Source organism: Ictidomys tridecemlineatus, chromosome 1 (assembly GCF_052094955.1).
Source record: "Ictidomys tridecemlineatus isolate mIctTri1 chromosome 1, mIctTri1.hap1, whole genome shotgun sequence".
NCBI lineage: Eukaryota > Metazoa > Chordata > Mammalia > Rodentia > Sciuridae > Ictidomys > Ictidomys tridecemlineatus.
In genome coordinates, this window is record NC_135477.1 from 102,925,081 (window position 1) to 102,945,906 (window position 20,826).

At 35.3% G+C, this 20,826-nt stretch overlaps 1 protein-coding gene across 9 annotated transcripts in view; it reads right to left on the minus strand.

Annotated features, from left to right (window-relative positions):
* Nucleotides 1-20,826, minus strand: part of Mctp1 (multiple C2 and transmembrane domain containing 1) — a 504,787-nt gene that overhangs the window by 224,577 nt on the left and 259,384 nt on the right. For all 9 annotated transcript variants that reach the window (XR_013437193.1, XM_078044996.1, XM_005326157.4 and 6 more), the window contains exon 3: nt 14,335-14,477. Coding sequence is in view for 8 of the 9 variants with exons in the window: in XM_078044996.1 (XP_077901122.1) it covers nt 14,335-14,477 (143 nt within the window). In the remaining variant the exon portion in view is untranslated. The remainder of the gene's footprint in view (nt 1-14,334; nt 14,478-20,826) is intronic.

Here is a 20,826-nt window from a genome sequence, read left to right on the forward strand (position 1 = left end):
AAAAACTCAAACGAGAATATTACAAATAGACTTGATCAAGTAGAAGTCAGAACATCAGATAATGAAGACAAGGTTTATCAACTTGAAAAGAGTATAGTCAACACAGAAAAGATGCTTAAATCCCATGAGCAATCTATTCAAGAGATATGGGATGTCATTAAAAAACCAAATTTGAGAGTCATCAGGATAGAAGAAGGCACAGAGATTCAAACCAAAGGAATGGACAGCATATTAAATGAAATAATTGTAGAAAACTTCCCAGAGATGAAAGATGGAATGGATTGCCAAATCCTGGAAGCCTACAGGACCCCAAACATTCAAAACTATAATAGACCAACTCCAAGACACATAATTATGAAGATAGCCAACATACAGGACAAGGAGAGAATATTAAAAGCTACCAGAGAAAAGAGACAGATTACATTCAGGGGTAAACCAATTAGGTTAACGACTGATTTCTCAGCACAGACTTTGAAAGCGAGAAGATCCTGGAACAATGTATTTCAAATGCTGAAAAATAATGGATTTCAACCAAGAATACTGTATCCAGCAAAATTGAGCTTCAGATTTGACAACGAAATTAAAATCTTTCACGATAAACAAAAGCTAAAAGAATTTGCAGCAAGAAAACCAGCACTGCAAAGCATTCTGAGCAATATACTACAAGAAGAGGAATTGAAAAATAGTGCCCAAAACTAACAAAAAGAGGTATCTCAGTAAAGGAGGAGGAAAATAACCAAAAAAGTAAAACTAGCCAAACTAAAATAAATAAATAAAGAAGCATGACTGGAAGTACAAATCATATCTCAATTGTAACTTTAAATGTTAATGGCCTAAACTCACCAATCAAGAGACATAGGCTAGCAACCTAGATCAAAAAAACAAATCCAACAATATGCTGCCTTCAGGAGACTCATATGATAGGAAAAGACATACACAGGCTGAAGGTAAAAGGTTGGGAAAAATCATACCACTCACATGGCCCTCGGAAGCAAGCAGGAGTGGCCATACTCATATCAAATAAAATCAACTTCAAACCTAAGTTAATTAAGAAGGATAAAGAAGGACACTATATACTGTTAAAAGGAACCATCCACCAACAAGACATAACAATTATCAATTTGTATGCACCAAACAATGGAGCTGCAATCTACATAAAACAAACGCTCCTCAAGTTCAAGAGTCAAATAGACCATAACACAATAATTACGGGTGACTTCAACACACCGCTCTCGCCATTAGACAGATCCTCTAGACAAAAACTGAATAAAGAAACTATAGAACTCAACAGCACAATCAATAACCTAGACCTAACTGACATATATAGAATATACCAACCATCACCAAGTGGATACACGTTCTTCTCAGCAGCACATGGATCCTACTCAAAAATAGACCATATATTATGCCATAAGGCAAATCTTAGTAAATATAAAAGTGTGGAGATAATACCATGCACCATATCTGACCATAATGGAATGAAATTGGAAATCAATGATAAAAAAAGGAAGGAAAAATCCTACACCACATGGAAAATGAACAATACGTTATTGAATGATCAATGGGTTACAGAAGACATAAAGGAAGAGATAAAAAAATTCTTAGAGTCAAATGATAATACAGACACAACATACTGGAATCTATGGGACACAATGAAAGCAGTTTTAAGAGGGAAATTCATATCCTGGAGTTCTTTCATCAAAAAAAGAAAAAACCAACAAATAAATGAACTCACACTACACCTCAAAAACCTAGAAAAGGAAGAACAAAACAACAGCAATTGTAGTAGAAGACAAGAAATAATTAAAATTAGAGCAGAAATAAACAAAATTGAAACAAAAAAAAAACCATTGAAAAAATTGATAAAACTAAAAGTTGGTTCTTTGAAAAAATAAATAAGATAGACAAGCCCGTAGCTATGCTAACAAAAAGAAGAAGAGAGAGAACTCAAATTACTAATATACGGGATGAAAAAGGCAATATCACAACAGACACTACAGAAATACAGAAGATAATTAGAAACTATTTTGAAACCCTATATTCTAATAAAATAGAAGATAGCAAAGATATCGATAAATTTCTTAAGGCATATGATTTGCCCAGATTGAGACAGGAAGACACACACAATTTAAACAGACCAATAACAAAGGAAGAAATAGAAGAAGCCATCAAAAGACTACCAACCAAGAAAAGCCCTGGACCTGATGGGTATACAGCGGAGTTCTACAAAACCTTCAAAGAAGAACTAATACCAATACTTTTCAAACTATTTCAAGAAATAGAAAAAGAAGGAGCTCTTCCAAATTCATTCTATGAGGCCAACATCACCCTGATCCCAAAACCAGACAAAGACACTTCAAAGAAAGAAAACTACAGACCAATATCTCTAATGAACTTGGATGCAAAAATTCTCAATAAAATTCTGGCGAATCGAATACAAAAACATATCAGAAAACTTGTGCACCATGATCAAGTAGGATTCATCCCTGGGATGCAAGGCTGGTTCAATATACGGAAATCAATACATGCTATTCACCACATCAATAGGCTTAAAGACCAGAACCATATGATCATCTCGATAGATGCAGAAAAAGCATTTGACAAAATACAGCATCCCTTTATGTTCAAAACATTAGAAAAACTAGGGATATCAGAAACTTACCTCAACATTGTAAAAGCTATATATGCTAAACCTCAGGCTAGCATCATCCTAAACGGAGAAAAACTGAAGGCATTCCCTCTAAAATCTGGAAAAAGACAGGGATGTCCTCTATCACCACTTCTATTCAATTTAGTTCTCGAAGTACTAGCCAGAGCAATTAGACAGACAAAAGAAATTAAAGGCATAAAAATAGGAAAAGAAGAAATTAAATTATCGCTATTTGCAGATGACATGATAATTTACTTAACAGACCCAAAAGGATCTACAAAGAAGCTGCTAGAGTTAATAAATGAATTCAGCAAAGTGGCAGGATATAAAATCAACAGGCACAAATCAAAGGCATTCCTGTATATCAGCAACAAAACCTCTGAAATGGAAATAAGGAAAACCACTCCATTCACAATATCCTCAAAGAAAATAAGATACTTGGGAATCAACCTAACAAAAGAGGTGAAAGATTTATACAATGAAAACTACAGAACCCTAAAGAGAGAGATAGAAGAAGATCTCAGAAGATGGAAAAATGTACCCTGTTCATGGATAGGCAGAACTAACATCATCAAAATGGCGATATTACCCAAAGTTCTCTACAGGTTTAATGCGATGCCAATCAGAATCCCAAAGACATTTCTTGTAGAAATAGATAAAGCAATCATGAAATTCATATGGAAAAACAAAAGAACCAGAATAGCAAAAGCAATTCTAAGCAGGAAGTGTGAATCTGGAGGTATAGCGATACCAGAGCTCAAACTGTACTACAAAGCAATAGTAACAAAAACAGCATGGTACTGGTACCAAAACAGGCAGGTGGACCAATGGTACAGAATAGAGGACACAGAGACTAATCCACAAAGTTACAACTATCTTATATTTGATAAAGGGGCTAAAAACATGCAATGGAGGAAGGATAGCATCTTCAACAAATGGTGTTGGGAAAATTGGAAATCCATATGCAACAAAATGAAATTGAATCCCTTTCTCTCGCCAGCCACAAAAGTTAACTCAAAATGGATCAAGGAGCTAGATATAAAAACAGAGACACTGCGTCTGATAGAAGGAAAAGTTGGCTATGATCTATATATTGTGGGGTCGGGCTCCAAATTCCTTAATAGAACGCCCGTAGCCCAAGAGTTAATAACAAGAATAAACAAATGGGACCTACTTAAACTAAAAAGTTTTTTCTCAGCAAGAGAAACAGTAAAAGAGGTAGATAGAGAGCCTACATCCTGGGAACAAATTTTTACCCCTCACACCTCAGATAGAGCCCTAATATCCAGAATGTACAAAGAACTCAAAAAATTAAACAATAAGATAACAAATAATCCAATCAACAAATGGGCCAAGGACCTGAACAGACACTTCTCAGAGGAGGACATACAATCAATCCACAAGCACATGAGAAAATGCTCACCATCTCTAGCAATCAGAGAAATGCAAATCAAAACCACCCTAAGATACCATTTCACTCCTGTAAGATTGGCAGCCATTATGAAGTCAAACAACAATAAGTGTTGGCGAGGATGTGGGGAAAAGGGCACACTTGTTCACTGCTGGTGGGACTGCAAAATGGTGAGGCCAATTTGGAAAGCAGTATGGAGATTCCTGGGAAAGCTGGGAATGGATCCACCATTTGACCCAGCTATTGCCCTTCTTGGACTATTCCCTGAGGACCTTAAAAGAGCACACTATAGGGATACGGCCACACCAATGATTATAGCAGCACAATTCACAATAGCTAGACTGTGGAACCAACCTAGATGCCCTTCAATAGATGAGTGGATAAAAAAATTGTGGCAGCTATACACAATGGAGTATTATGCAGCACTAAGAAACGACAAAATCATAGAATTTGCAGGGAAATGGATGGCATTAGAGCAGATTATGCTAAGTGAAGCTAGCCAAGCCCTAAAAAACAAATGTCAAATGTCTTCTTTGATATAAAGAGAGCCACTAAGAATAGAACAGGAAGGAAGAGCATGAGGAAAAGACTAACAGTAAACTAAGACGAATGGGGGGAGAGAAAGGAAGAGAGAAGGGAAAACATATGGAAATGGTAGGAGACCTTCAGTGATACACAAAATTATAAGAGGTTATGAGGGGCAAGGGGGTGGGGGGAAAAAAGGGGAGAGAATTGAACAACAGCAGAGGAGGTAGAGAGGGAAGATGGGAGGGGAGGGGAGGGGAGGGGGGATAGTAGGGGATAGGAAAGGTAGCAGAATACAACAGTCACTAATATGCCATTATGTAAAAATGTGAGTATGTAACAGAAGTGAGTCTGTATTATGTATTTGGGGAGTTCAAAACCCAATTGAGTCGAATGTATGAAAGATGATATGTCTTGAGCTCTGTAATGTTTTGAACAATCAATAAAAAAAAAATAAAAATTTAAAAAAAAAAATAAATAAATAAATACAAAAAAAAAAAAAGAAAAAAGGTGGACAATTTACCCATTCATTTTAAAGGTACAGTTGGTAACACAGTCATTAAAATATTGGTATGTGGGGCTGGGGATGTGGCTCAAGCAGTAGCGTGCTCGCCTGGCATGCGCGGGGCACTGGGTTGGATCCTCAGCACCACATAAAATAAAGATGTGTGTCCACCAAAAACTAATATATATATATATTTATATATATATATATTTTTAACAGTATTAATTCTGAGGTGAAGAATGGTAAATGGAGAGTACTATAGTGATTGACTATTTTATGATGCATACTATATATTGTATAAATCTTTTTGTATAGAAATAAGTATGTTGTGAAGAAATAATTATAATGTTATGCATACATAAACTTACAGTATATAATAAACATATGAACATATAAAAAAAAAAGTACTGGTTGTCTATGTCATCAAAAACAATTAAATTTCATGGTATTTGCTTTTCAAAATTTATTTGTTTTTGTACTTTGGAATATTAGCGTCTCATAAAACATTTAAAGGAAAATACATATTTTTACTTAATATTCACTTTACATCAATTATAACTTTAGGAAAGATGTGATAAAATTAAATGAAGTATAGAAAATATTCAAATTGTGAGAAACACAGACTTATAATATTTTTCCTTATATTACAGAAATGATATTGGCATTACTGGAACAAAAGTGAGTTAGTATGAAAACTCAACAGACAGGTCTTCCGTGTTGGGCTCTGTGTGATGAAAACATGATTCCAAACTCCTCACATGTTTTAAGTCATTGAAGATAAACTCTGTGATGTTATAGAACAATACCATTTTAAATACACAAATCATAAAAATCCAGATAACATGATTAAAGTACTTGGTAAAAATATATTAAGGTTAAATCAAACTAAGATTTTATTGGTAAAAGCAATTGCTGGGGATAATACTAATGTTAATAACAATAAAAGCAAAAAGGAAAGAAAGAACACATTTCTCTGTCTGTATTCTCTATTCAATATTTTCTCTGTGTCTCACATGGTTTTCATTCATACTGTTGGAGAACAGACAATGTCCCTGACCTCTTTGATCTATATAGGAGTTAAGACAGTCAACAAATAGTTAAATAGATACATTACAGATATTATAGTTAAATAGATATATTATAGATATTATAGTTAAATAAATACATTATGGGTGCTATAATGACAAAAAAAAAGAAAAAGAAAAAGAAAAAAATACCTTTAAGGGGTGTGATTGGGATCTGATATTTTAGATAGGGAGTCCAGGAAAGCCTTTCAGAGAAGGTGTATTTATGTACAGATCTGAATAATGGGAAGAACGATGCCATACTGGTATGAGGAAGAACACTCCAGCCAGAGGAACAGCAAGCCCAGGAGGAGGACTGAAGTGTCTAAACGTCAACAAGAAGCCAATGGAGTTGAAGCAAATTGAGAGGTATGGAAAGTTTAAGAAGGTTGGAGGGAAAGCTCAAGGCTAGGTCAGTTTGGACTATTTCCAAAGGACTCTGGGTAAATGGGAACTGGCTAATTCCCAAGCATTTATTAATTTTCTCATTCATTTATTCCCTCAGCCAATATTTACTAAGTACTTGCTATGTGTTAGGAATTGAAAAGACCACGGTGAGCAAAAATGATATCATGGATGCTTACACCTTAGTTGAGGGAGATGGATGTTAAATAAGAAAATGTATAAGTGATATGTAATCATAAATTTTGATAAATGGTTTAAGAAAAACAATGGGGTGAAAAGAAAGACTAGCAATGGAGAATAGGGAAAGCTTTTAAGATAGAGAAAATGCTACTAAAGGAAGTTGGTTTCACAATCTATTCAAATAGAAAATATTTGTTTTGAGCACTGGGATAAATAAGCATAAACAGATAAGTCTGCTTTCAACTAGATGACCCAGGCCACTGGACTCTCCAGGATGTGACAATCCATGAGTCTGGGAGAATCAATATCCCCAAACTTCCATATTCAATTCTTACACAATAGTTTGAATGCTCCATGTAGAAAAAAACAGGTATAGTAGCCCTGAATCAGTTATTCTTTTTTTCCTCTAGTGCAGGTATACTTCAATTTTTAAAAAATCTGAATATATAAAACTTGATTTTTAAACAAAAAGATTAATATATTATACTACAAAAAGAATTCTTAGATTGGAAAAGTCACAAGGGAATTCATTTAAGTAATAAGCTTTCCCAATGCCTTTTATATTATTCAATTTGAAGTTGTTCGATTTGCATACAACCTTTCAGAGGTACATTTATTGTAGAAAGCTCAGCACTTCTGCAATAAATATTCTCCTTGATCAATTTCATTTGTGAGCTTTAGTCATTCATTCAGTGGCCTATCACATGCACACACTGCAGTTCTTAGGCAACTGGCAGCTTGATATTTGCAGGTGATTGCAATAGTGTATTTTATGACATAAAATTTCCACCAAAACATTAGAGAAACTTCTTGTGCAATCTCTTCTAATCATATCATCCTCAGACTTGAAATCCTGGGAACAAAATATATAGCATATAATTACTGAGAACACCTGGAATATATTCACACATATAAAGCAGAAAGCTGTGAATCCAGTGAAATTAGTATAGACAGCCCAAGGGGGTGATTCAACATCCAAGTTATTCTCCTGGTGAGAATGTTCCCTCCTCTCCTAATGGTAGATATTTACTTTAGTTCTCAATTCTCATTAATCAGTAAATACATAAACATGGGAAGGAATGGAAACACTAGAATCTATTCATTAGTAAAATCTTTAGCAGTGCTACTTGGTTCCAAGTTTTATAAGCTATTTGTCAGAGGGAGCATTGTTCTCCAGCATTTGATCTTCAGAAATAATGAACATAGAAGAGACAAAATAGGAAAGAAAAGGTATTCCTACTGCAATAACAAGGAATACAGTTAATGTTTATTAATATTTATTCAACAGTTAATGTAAGTTGTCACTGTTTAAAATACATTATATGGATCTAAAAAATTAATTCTTTTACAACCTAGTTAACAAGGTACTGTTTCTATTTTTTTGAATAAAAGAATCTGAAGGTGGAAAAGTATGGTATTTTCCCCTAAATCCAGGAAGAGACCAGATTCTAAAATCTTATTGTGTTGACTTTCAGAAGCAGAGCATGTTTAAATTCAACAAATTAAACTTGGGTACCCACTCTGGGAAAAGCACTGGAAATTCAAACATAAATGATTTACACAAGATCCTTGCTTTCATGGAACCTCTACTCTGAGTTGAAACATCAAATAACATTAAGTAGAAGTTACTTTGGTCTGATAATATGCTTGTTCATTGTCAAACATATTTAAATAATAAATATATTATTACAAATAATTTATTTAGCATCTTGAGTCAATTATCTATCAAAAAATTGGGGAAATGTGTCAGTAAAATGCTTTTGGATAACAATATGGAAACTTGACTCACTGGCTTCAATACGATTGGGAATTGTTTTAGTTCAAAATGTTCATAGGTAATTATGACTTCAGAGAAGTTTTAGTTTATTCAATTTTAAAATCATCTGAAAACATCTTATGTTTATTGGTTTATTAACATTTCTAATCAAATTAAAGCTTCTTTAAAGTTCTAACCCATCCCATAAGACTATTTAATAGGATCCAAGATAAAAAATTCTGCTCATCAACTGTGTCTATGACTCATTTTCATACCCAGTTTCAAAATAAACATCACATTATAAAATAATAAACTATAAAATTCATAGAAGTTACATTGTAAAATTAGCAAATAAACCTGAACAAAATCTAACTGTGGTCACCGTAATTAATCATTCTTACTGGAAAACATAAGCTATGTTGCTCAATTGCTGGGTGGACTTAAGCAGACCGTTATTATTATTATTTTTTTAATCAGGTTCACCTATAAAGTGTGGATAAGAACAATTATAGGGTTATGTGAGGCCAACATGAGCTAATGTTAGCTTGCATTTAGTGTGCTGCTTAACAATGATGGCTATTTACTATGATGAAGATGTGCCTGTAGATTCCACCCTTCCCAAGACTCATAGCGTCCTTTGCCTATCACAAACAGTTAAGTTTTGGTTTGGTTTGTTAGTGACTTTGGGGAGGCAGGACTATAAAATAGTTGAGATTCTTTATTCACAAATTTAGGAAATACTTCTGAACCATGCCAGATAAGAATTTCAGACAATACAAACATTTTCTTACTATGGAATAATTGTTTGACTGTGTTCTGTCTGGTTTATGCTATAAACGTATTTCCATTCCAAATATTCAGTTGTTTCCATTCACATGTCTAGAAAAGTATTTCCCTACCCTAGCTGTACATCAAAATAACCTACTGAATTTTTTTTAAAATACAGAGGCTTGACTTCTACCTCAGAAGTAATAAACTGGAACCTTTGGGGGTAGAGCTGGGAATCTAGAGTTTTAAAAACTTTATGGATAATTCTAATAATATGGCATGGCTGAGAATCATTAGTGTGTGATATTGTGTATTTATCTTTTTACTCTTTAATTGGTGCATATTAATTTTACATAACTTTGGGGTTTCAATGTAGCATATTTGTACATAAATAAAAACATAATTTGATCGATTTCACTCCCTGATGCTTCCGCCATGCTCCTCATTGCCTTCTTCCTGATCTCTTTTCTCTATCCTAATGATCTTCCTTCTAATTTCATGGAATCTTTCAATTTGTTAATTTTTTCTTCTAGCTTCTACTTCTGAAAGAAAACATGCAACGTTCTTCTGAGTCTGACTTATTTTGTTCAAAATTGGGTTCCATCCAGTTTCCTTCAAATATCATAATTTCATTATTCTTCGATTGTGTACCATATTGTGTACCATATTTTCTTTATTCCATTCTTCCATTGATAGACACCTCATTTGGTTTCATAATGTACTATTGTGAGTTGTGCTAAAATAAACATGGATGTGCATGTATCTCTAACATGTCCAACTTCTTTTGGATAAATATGAAGGAGTGTGTTATGGTATGGATGTAGAATGTCCTCCAAAGTCTCATTTATTCAGAGGTGGTGCTTTTAGAAATTGATTAAATCATGAGGTGCTTTTTTTAAAGAAATTGATTAAATCATGAGGGCTGGACCTCTTTAGTGGATTAATCCACTGATGGATGCATGGACAACTGGAGATGGGACCAAATTAGAGGATGTGGTTCACTGGGGCATACCCTGGAAGAATGTATCTTCTTCCCAGCCCCGTCCTCCCTCTCTCTGTTTTCCAGCTGCCATGAGTTGAACAATTTTCCTCCACCACACCCTTTACCACACTCTTCCACCTGGATGTTTCTGCTTTGGAGCCAGTGTACCGTGGACTGAACCTCTGAAACTGTCATCCAAAATCTTTCCTCCTCTAAGTTGCTCTTGTCAGGTATTTTGCTCACAGCAATGAAAAGCTAAAACATGTGATTTGGCTGAACATTAGCCACAATGTCATATACATTTTCTCCTTAATATTACTTGTACTCTTCTACTGTAATTCTGGGTATTTACTCTAAGCCTTGAATAGTAGTGTCAGTGGAAAGACATAGAGGATTTGAATTAAATTAAACAAAAATGGGTGAGGATTTATCCTGCTGTTTGTGCTGTGAGCAGGAGTGTCAGTGTGCACACAGAGATGGTTCCTGCAGTCTTATTTCCCTTAAGTATTGCATGTATTGCATTTTAACTCAGCTTCCACTGCTACCTTATTATAATATTTTTATAGCCCATTCCTCAAGTTTTCTTCTTACGTGCCATTAATGTGAAGGCATTCAGAACTGAAGGAATATTCTCTTTTCACTAAAATTAAAAGCTATGTGAATTTCAGATAAAAATAAACTTAGATTATTTTGTGCATAGTATGACAAAATATGACAGTTTCAATATTTTCAGAAATTTTTTTTACTAGAAATGATACAAGCACTATAACTTTAACATGACTGATAACCATAGCTCAGAACTAAATTTTGTTTTCCTTAGTAATTTTTACATTGATAGAGATGAGATTAAAGGATATACAGGTATTTCTTTTCTTAAGCTACAGATGGGAGGATTGCAGACTTAATAATTTCTAACCAACTACTTCACAAATGCGTTTCATATTACCAATCACTAAAGAATAAATTCCTAAGAAATCTTTCAGGCAATATTAATCATTCATCAGAGAAAAAGTAGACTTCATATTAGAATCAAGGAAATCAATCACACAGGGTTGTGTAGAGATAATGAAAATGATGTAATGTTAATGAAATTAGAGTGTCTGAAACTATCACTTTCACCCATGTGTTTCATTTAGGTCCTTGAATGCCTGAGGTTAGGCAAAAAGTGGCTAACACACAAAAAAGGAAAAATTAAAGCTAAGAGATTTTCCTCAAAAGAAGCTCTATGCATTTTACAGAAAGTGAAAAACAACAGAAAACTGTGAAAGCATTTTAAAAAGTACAGAGTATCAAAAAACTGCACTTTTATGCTTGTATTAATATTTAAGGAGCCAGTGAAATTTCTCTCTAAATTAATCATTTTTTTCTTACACAGAAATGTAACAAAATTGACAAATCTTTTATAAATTACTATGTACCTACTTCTGTATGGTAGAAGTTAAATTGTGGATAATAATCTTGTATAATGAATGCTCAAAAATGGTTAAAGAACAAAGCTGTAAAACAACTCATGGATTCTTATTCTCACCTTCTTATAGTGTGTGTGTCATTAACCAGGACTATCAGCCTGCATGCATTGTCACTGTCTCTATCTACTGTGTGTGTGTGTGTGTGTGTGTGTGTATGTGTGTGTATGTATGTGTGTGAATGCACACACGTGTTACTGCTCTCTGAAAACAACATATTTTCCTAACATTCTTTTCTGTGTGCTTCAGATTCTTGTCTGTTTGTTTCAAGCCTAGTTAAATGTTCCTCTTAAAATATGCACATGACGATTGTATTTCTACATAGGTGAATATTCATTCTTTAGCACAAGAGAATAAATAGCAAAAGGGCCCAGCCAATATCTAATGTAATTTTGGGAAGTTCATGTGTAGCTTTGTGTAGGCTGGAGAGCAACAGATTGTTTTATTTGTTTGTTTTTCAAAATATTTTTTAGTTATTGATAGATATTTATTTTTATTTACTTATACATGGTGCTAGGAATCGAACCCAGTGCCTCACACACACTAGGCAAGTGTGTTACCACTGAGCCCCCCGCTCCAGCCACTTGTTTTAATTTTTAATGAACTAATTCCATTAAAGGAAGATAGATCCACCACAGAAGTAATTGAAAACAAATGTCTTCCCTGTCATGATTTCTGTCTTCAGCAATATTAATGCAATCTAATAGCCTGTTGCTTCCATATTAACACATGCATTCCTCTCCACCATTTCCTTCATGACTACAGCTGCTCTCTCTCATCTCTTCTGACCACCCCCTCAGGAATAAAATTTCTTCTACAGCCTTCTTGGCTTCAAAAATTCGTCTTCATCCTCTGTGTCACTGCTTTATAATGAAAGTGATATTTCTTTCTCTTTGGACATGAGGAGGAAGATAGAAACATCCCTGATCAGGCTTCTCTTTGTGGGCAGGAGAGTTGGTTGTGAACACTCCCACATTAATAATTATTGCAGCATCCCACATTATATATTAAGAGATGGTTCATTAATTCTATTTAATTGATTTCCTTTAGTCAGTGTTTACTTGAGACAATTTCTTATGCAATAGAGGTTCATTCTCCATATACGACATCTAGTAACTTATCAACTTTACACTTAGGAGGTTCTCTTCATCCATTTTAGAAACTGTTTTACTAGTATTTTAATAACATCTTGATTGTTTATTTTTCCTTTCTGTGGGAGAAGGAAACAACTGGAGGCAATACAATGAAGATTTGGGGGAAGGGGGACGTCCAGTGATTGTTGAAGGAGTAACTCTGAGATTCTGAGCTTATATGCTAGTAGGGAAAATCTAGAGAAGGGTGGGTGTGTTCTGGTGTGGTAAAATAGAGAAAAGCATGGACACTGAATGGATAGACAAAACACAGGAGCACAAAATATTGTAGGGGTCTAGAGACGTGAATTAAAGAGAAGTGAGGTATGAAATTAGGAGACCTATTTAAAACCATAGTTTTAACAAGGAATTGGGTTGTAATTTCCTAAGAACTTCCTTAAGCTCTTCATCTTTCTTTTAATTACATCAAATAAGAGAAAAGCCTTCCTCCCGCCACTCATTTTTGGTAATATAATAGAGAATGAATTTTTCTCCCCCATTATCTTTACCCTTTTCATTTCCCAAGTAAAGAATTTTGCCTGCAACCAGGAATTGTGGATCTTAACTAACAATTTATTTTTTTCTCACTGCCTTTAGCCAAGTCTTTATTCAAAATAAGCTGTCCAAAATGACTTGACCTTTAGGGAGCAAACCCAATTGCTCATTATGATGATCATTAGACATGACCATGCTGGTAAAGCTGAAGTAACCAGGCCAGAGCAGATGGGATATGGCTTTGGGATTGACAGGTGACAGCAGCACGAGGTTTTGGTTAGAGTAAACATGTGACCTCCTCAACACATATTTCCAAAAATTGTCCTAGCTGGAACCGTGAGTCACATCACCTCAAACTCTGGAGATCTGAAGTACAGCTCTGCCAGTACCTCTGGACTCAGCACTCATCTGATGACCTGCTAATTCACTGACATCCCAGGGCTGTCATTTTTATGCAAATTGGTGGAAATAATATTCACATCTGGTCGAAGGGGAGTCTTGAAAAAGGCAGAAAACATGACATGTTGTCACATGTCTCCGTCTTTTTGGTGAGTTCTCATATCAGTGGACAAGTACACATTCAGGTGAGAAGAGGAGGCCACACACCTTTCAGCTGGCAGCTTTTATAGGAAAAGCTTAAATAGCACAGTTCTTAAACAGAAAGCCTAGGTTCTGTGTAAGCTTTTCATCTCACTGGGTTACATGGAGACTTGTTTAAAGATGCTCCCAGAGTGCACTAAATAAGGAGGCAGCGCAAAGCAGGAGGAGATATACTTCCTGATCCTCCCAAATGACCACAATACAACTATCCTGAAGAAAAATACCTTTGCCAGCTTCCTCTACCTTCTATCTCATTTCATCACATTATCAACAGATTAGACTTGTGAACAGCAGAGTACATCCTGTGTGGAAAATCTCATCAGACAGAGAGACATGTTAAGAAACCATTCAACAGGATTTTGTGTCAGATTCTGTTAGGGAAAAACAAATGGCTTACCTTTATATACAATGGCTCCCTAAGATGATCAATAAGAATGCAAGCCTTTTCCTCCCACACAGGATTGAGGTTCTTGTGTATTATTTTACTTCTAAAAACTTCTTTTCTTCCAATTTTAAACTTCACGTATGGATCACTTGTCCCTATTAAAGAGATGCAGATTGACCCATGTTAATCATGCCTTTCTAAGGAAACAAGATAACTGTTTATTAAAGCATCAGAAAGAGTTTGAAGGAAGAAAATAAGGGTTGTGTTTTTCCTGAATCTTTTCTTGCATATGAAAGTGGCAGAAAATTATTATTGTTATTATTATCTTCTCATATTGTATAATCCTGTCCTGTTATTTTTTTCCAAAAAAAGTTGATTACATGAAGGAGATATAATTTGAAGCCCAATTATAAATCAGAGATTAATCTGACATTTCTCTTGATATCATCCAATCACCTATAAAAAGCATGAACAATGAGATTGGCTTATTTAGCTAGTTTTAAAGACTAATGCATACTACCAAAATTAGGGGCTTATGAACAGGTGAGTATCAAATTGAGCTTTATTTCATCCTTGATTTCATATTCTTTCTTGCTTAGAAGTTTCAATTTTAGAATATGAGGAAAGAATGTTGGTCTTAGAGGAAGGTAGTATGAGGGAGGAAGGACAAATATTAATTAAACAAACTGGATACTTCATTGTGCTTAACCCCTTCTTTGCTGCTTATATGATAAAAAAAATCAGAGCTGTCAAGTTGTTCATGGACACACAGCTAACAAGAATGGAGTTAGGATTCCATACAGGGCTGTTTGACTCTAATGCCTGCATTTTATACTATCCAGGAGATAGTATAAAATGCAGGAGAGAAAGGCCTTTACAGACATAACACACACCAATATAAAGTACTATTTCTTATTTGAACATGAGTTTGACAAATGAGGTCCATCTTTACTGGTGGAATTTATACAGTTTTTAAGGATTCTTAGAGAACTGAATCAGTGACATCTTCAAAGAAAAATGATCCAGTATATGACAGTTTCCATTGTCAGGAAATAAACTTTTTCTATAAGGCCCTACTTCCTTATCATAAGTTTGATGTAATTCTTACTGTTCTGTCCAGGTTGAAACCTCACTTGATAACTATAGTCTATGAGATTCAATAAAAGATATTGGAATGGTTTGGATATGAGGTATCCCCCTAAACCTTATATGTGAGATAATGTAAGAAGGTTTAGAGGAGAAATGATTGGGTTATGAAAGCCTTAATCCAAGCAGTGAATTAATTCCCTAATGGGGATTAAGTGAGTGGTAACTGAAGGCACATAGGATATGGCTAGAGGAGGTGGGCATTGGGGGCGTGCATTTAGGGGTATATATTTTGGATCTGGTGAGTGGAGTCTCTCTCCTTCCTGATCATCATGTGAGCCACTTCCCTCTACCACACCGCCATGATGTTCTGCCTCACCTTGAGCCCCAAGAAATGGAGTGTGCTGACTATGGACTGAGACCCCTGAAACCTTGAGATCCCAAATAAACTTTTCCTCCTCAAAATTGTTCTTGTCAGGTGTTTTTGTTACAGCAGTGGAAAAAGATGACTGAAATAGACATGAATGGGACTCTGAAAACTATAAAACCTCAAGTAAGTTTTAGACATTACAGTTCTGAAACTGAGATCCTCAAATCCACCGTCTATATCCCTCCTCTATCCTCTACTCACCTCAATGACACACAAACACCTATGCTAAATATAAGCTTGCCTTATCTGGTTTGCTTTTTCTTAATTATTTGGGATCACTCTCAAAACTCTTCATATCCCCCTGTCCCCAATATAATAACTAGATCCAAGTATAATAAAATAACAAAACCCACTTTTCCATTGTGACAACTCCATTTTATTTTCATAGTTTGATTTTATTATAAAAGTACAACCTTAAAAATATTTATAAATGTCAATGCAGGCTTATACATGAGAACTATTAGAATATTTCTTAGGCAGTTCAATAGAACTGAAATGTTTTAATGACTAAATGTTTAACAATTAAATGTTTAATGGTTAGATGGCCAACATGGCTATTTTCAGCTTACTGGTTCTCAGATATGGGCTGAGGATCCTGGGAGATAGGGGTGTTACAGTTCATATTCTGAAGGAGACTAAAATTCAAGAACCCATTTGAATTTTCTTAGTCATGCACTAGATCATGTTAATGTCACTGGTTTTAAAAATTATTTATGTAAAGCCAGGGATGATGGTACATACCTATAATCCTAATGACTCCAGAGAATAAGGCAGAAGGATCACAAGTTCAAGATCAGCCTCAGCTACTTAGCAAGGCCCTAAGCAACTTAGTAAGACACTGCCTTAAAATGAAAAAATAAAAAGACTGGGGATGTAGCTCAATGCTAAAGCACCCCTAGGTTAATTTCGCGTAGCCCCCGTCCCCCAAATCATCTGTGTAATTACAACTAACTTCTAAGCCAGCTAAGACATAAAAATCTCCATGAAATTAGAGCTCCATTGGATCACTATTACACATGTCTAGCACTTGGTATAGAATCAGAAATATTGTGTCAGGCACGGTGGCTCAGGAGATTGAGGCAAGAGATCCCAAGGTAAAGTCAGTCTCAGCAACTTAGCAAGACCCTAAGCAACTCAGTGAGACCCTATCTAAAAAAAAAAAAAAAAAAAAAAAAAAGGGTTGGCCATGTGGCTCAGTGGTTAAGTGCCCCTGGGTTCAAGCCCTGGTACCAAAAAACAGACAAATTAATTAATTAAAACTATTGTAAGTCCTTAATAAATATTTGGTGAACAAATAAATAAAAGAATGATTTAATGATGCATGGGGCAGAAAGGTAATCTATAAAATTGCTTGGTGAAAATAAAAGAAAATTTTCATGTTTTCATGCTCAACATCTCCAGTGTTTCCGAAGGACAGGTGGTCAGCATAGAAAGTAAATGATCAATCGGGGTCAGAAATATGAGAGCTAATTGGTAAATTATCAAAGAAAAGAAAATGGGTTGCTAACACCTCCAGGGAACCCAGGGAACTGCTCCTCCCAACACAAGGAATTGCTAATGATCACCCTGCTCTTTTCCTGCCCTTAGGCCCTTACTGGGATATCTGAGTCCTCACATGAAAAAGTTGAAGCCATTTGAAGTGGAGAGGGAGAGGAAACTGGGATTTATAAAAAGGCAAGACACTCCACTTCTGAGGATACCCAGCTCTGGATCCCTATTTCTCTGGAGAAGTAAAACTCTCTTAAAGGAAACTTGCTTTCTAGGTTTGCCTAGGCGTTTCTTGGGTGTTTAGGGAACGAGGAACCAATCCTGATTTCCCAGACCAGTATCAATGATGCCTTTCAGAAATGAATTCTAAAGTTCCAAACCTTTCTAGCACAGAGGATGAAACCCTTGACCACAATGCTATGTCACAGGGTGATACCTGAGGACAAGGAAAAGACGTGGGTGTCTTAAGTAGATGTCACAAAGAATATGAGCTAAATCTCTTGCCCTTTTCTTGTTGTTTACTCTGCTTTGGCAACATTTTAATGAGTTTGGTTATTGAATTTTCAGAATAAAGCATGTAAGAATAGTAGGAGACAAGAGGAAGCAAGAGGGATGGCAGTAAGAAATGGCAGTTAGAGATTAAGAAGAACAGTTTTGAAATCTGAGAAGCAGTTACAAAAATTTTTTAAAGTTTTTCTTTCTAGAGCACTTTGGAATAGGGACAAAGGGTTCCAAGAGATACTTAGGGCTTACTGGTAGCTGACAGATGGCAGCAAAAATGAAATGAACTCAGGAGTAGAAACAACATGGTATGAGGGCAAAAACAAACCATTGGCTGGGCTAGATCAGAAATCTCAGAAATAGACTAATGGAAATATTCTATTTGATGATGGTTACAACATAAAAATAAATGGAGAAAGGATGAACTGTTAAGTAGATTTTACTTGGATATCTGACTCCTCATATGAAAAAGTTGAAGCCAGAACTTTACCCATCTTGTGCCATATGCAAAGATGTACTCCTGACAACTCCAATGGCTAAATGTGAATTTTAAATCAACAAAGCTAATAGAAATGGGGGAAATATTTTATGAGTAAGCCAAAATTTTAAAGTACAAGCCATAAAATAAAGAGGGGGGGATTGTGTACAGTTAAAAACTTTTTCTTTAAGCATGGTATAAAAACAAACACATAGACCAACAGAAAAGAATAGAAGACACAGAGACAAACCCATAAAGCTATGTTGATTCTTGACAAAGGTGCCAATAACATACATAGGAAAAAAGATAGCTTCTTCAGCAAATGGTGCTGGGAAAACTGGATATCCATATGCAGAAGAATGAAACTACATCCTTATCTCTCACCATGTATAAAAGTCAACTCAAAATTTGTGAAAGACCCCAGTATAAGACCAGAAACTTCCCAAATGTTAAAAGAAAAAGTAGGAAACACTTCAACACATAGGGGCAGGCAAAGACTTTCTGAATAGGACCCCTATAACTCAGGAAATAAAGAACAAGAATCAATAAATAAGATAGTATTAAATTTAAAAGTTTCTGAACAGTAAAGGAAATGAGTGAAGAGATAGTTACTCTCCTGACAGAGGATTAATATCCAGAATATACAAAAAACTTTACACCAAATCACTCAATCAATAAATGGGCAAATGAAATGAACAGGCACTTCTCAAAAGAAGAGGTGAAAACGGTCAATATCTTCAGCCATCAGGAAAATGTGATTCAAAACTATACTGAGGTTCCATCTCACTCTAGGTAGAATGAAAATCATCAAGAATGCAGACAATAAATGCTGGCAAGGATTTGGGGTAAAAGAACTGTTGGAATTCCACACTGCTGGGATGTAAATTAGTAGAGCTAGTATGGAAATCAGAATGGAGGTTCCCCAAAAAGCTAAAAATAGAACTACAAAAAGTTCCAACTATACCATTCCTTGGTATTCATCCAAAAGAATTAAAGTCAGCATACTCCAGAGATACATGCATATCCATGCTTTTTTTGCAGCACAATTCATAGTAACTATGTTATGAAATCAGCCTAGCTACCCATCAACAGATGAATACATAAAGCAAATGTGATGAATATACACAATAGAGTTTTATTAAGCCCCAAAGGAACAAAATTATATAATTTGCAGGAAAAGGGATGAAACTTGAGAGCATTATATTAAAAATAAGTCAGTCTCAGTCAAGGATTATGTTTTTTCTCATGTGGAAGCTAGAAGGAAAAGAAACAGGAAATAAAGGGATATTATGAAAGTAGAAGGGCGAAATTAGGGAGAGAGAAACGGGGAAGGTGAGGGATGTATTGGGAGAGTGAAATTGATCAAAATAAATACATCCATCCATATATATTTTTTCACCCAGGGTTTAAAATTTCTCCTTCTTTTGTTTCAGTATAATTGAGTTCACTCTTTCTCTACTGTAATAGTCTTATCTCTATTCATATATACATATATATTTTTTTTGGTACCAGAAATTAAATTAAACTCATGGGAGCCACATCCTCAGTCTTTTCTATTTTTTATTTTTTAGTCTTAGCTAAATTGCTGAGATTGGCTTTGAAGTTGTGATCCTCCTACCTCAGCCTATGGAGCTGTTGGAATTACAGGTATGTGCCACCCCATACAGCTCCAATAGACTTTGCTATTTTTGACAAGCATCCATGCAATTTCCCTCCTTGATATGCTGAAGAGCAGTTTGGTAGGTTTCTGTTTGTTGTTCCGGGCTACCTAGCTGAGCTAGATTCCATTTTCAGTCACAGTTTTTTACTCTTCTCAGTGTCCAACATCTTTGCAATCCCTGATGCTATAGACAGACTTTGCCCTTGATGATGAAACTTGTTTTGATCTATAAATTTAATAAACCAAATCCTGATTTTAGCAAACAGGGTTATGGAATGGGCCTGTGCTTCTGCTATCAGTATGAGCAAAACATACCTGGCCAACTCAATGGTCCCAGGGAGAGTATATAAGATGTTTGAAGCAGAACAACTCCTGCCATCTCAGCCCAAAGCAGAACTGCCATGCAAACTCACCAATTTATGGACAAAACATAAATACTTTTTTTTTGTATGTAACCAAAGTTTTGTGGTTATAGGCAATGCAATTGTTCTAAGAGTTAACAAACATGGTAGGTTTGTAGCCTAATTTTCTGGCCCTCCCAGAGATTCCTTGAGTGCATTCCTTTCTTTCTGGAGTGGGTCTGATTACAGCTAAAATCTCTGAGTGAAACAATAGATAGTATCTAGTGCTAGTGAGGATGTGGGAAGGTGGACAACATTTGTGTTCACTAACAGAAGGACAGAATATTTCAGTAATTTTGGAAAGCAATCAGGCAATTTCTAATGAAATTATGCGTATGTCTTATGATCCAGCAATTCCATTTGTGAGCCTTTATTCCATGTAATTTTTGTGTAGGTTCAAAAGGGACTATTTATAAAGATATATTCAGTAGCACTATTGGTAGTTGCAGATACCTGGATG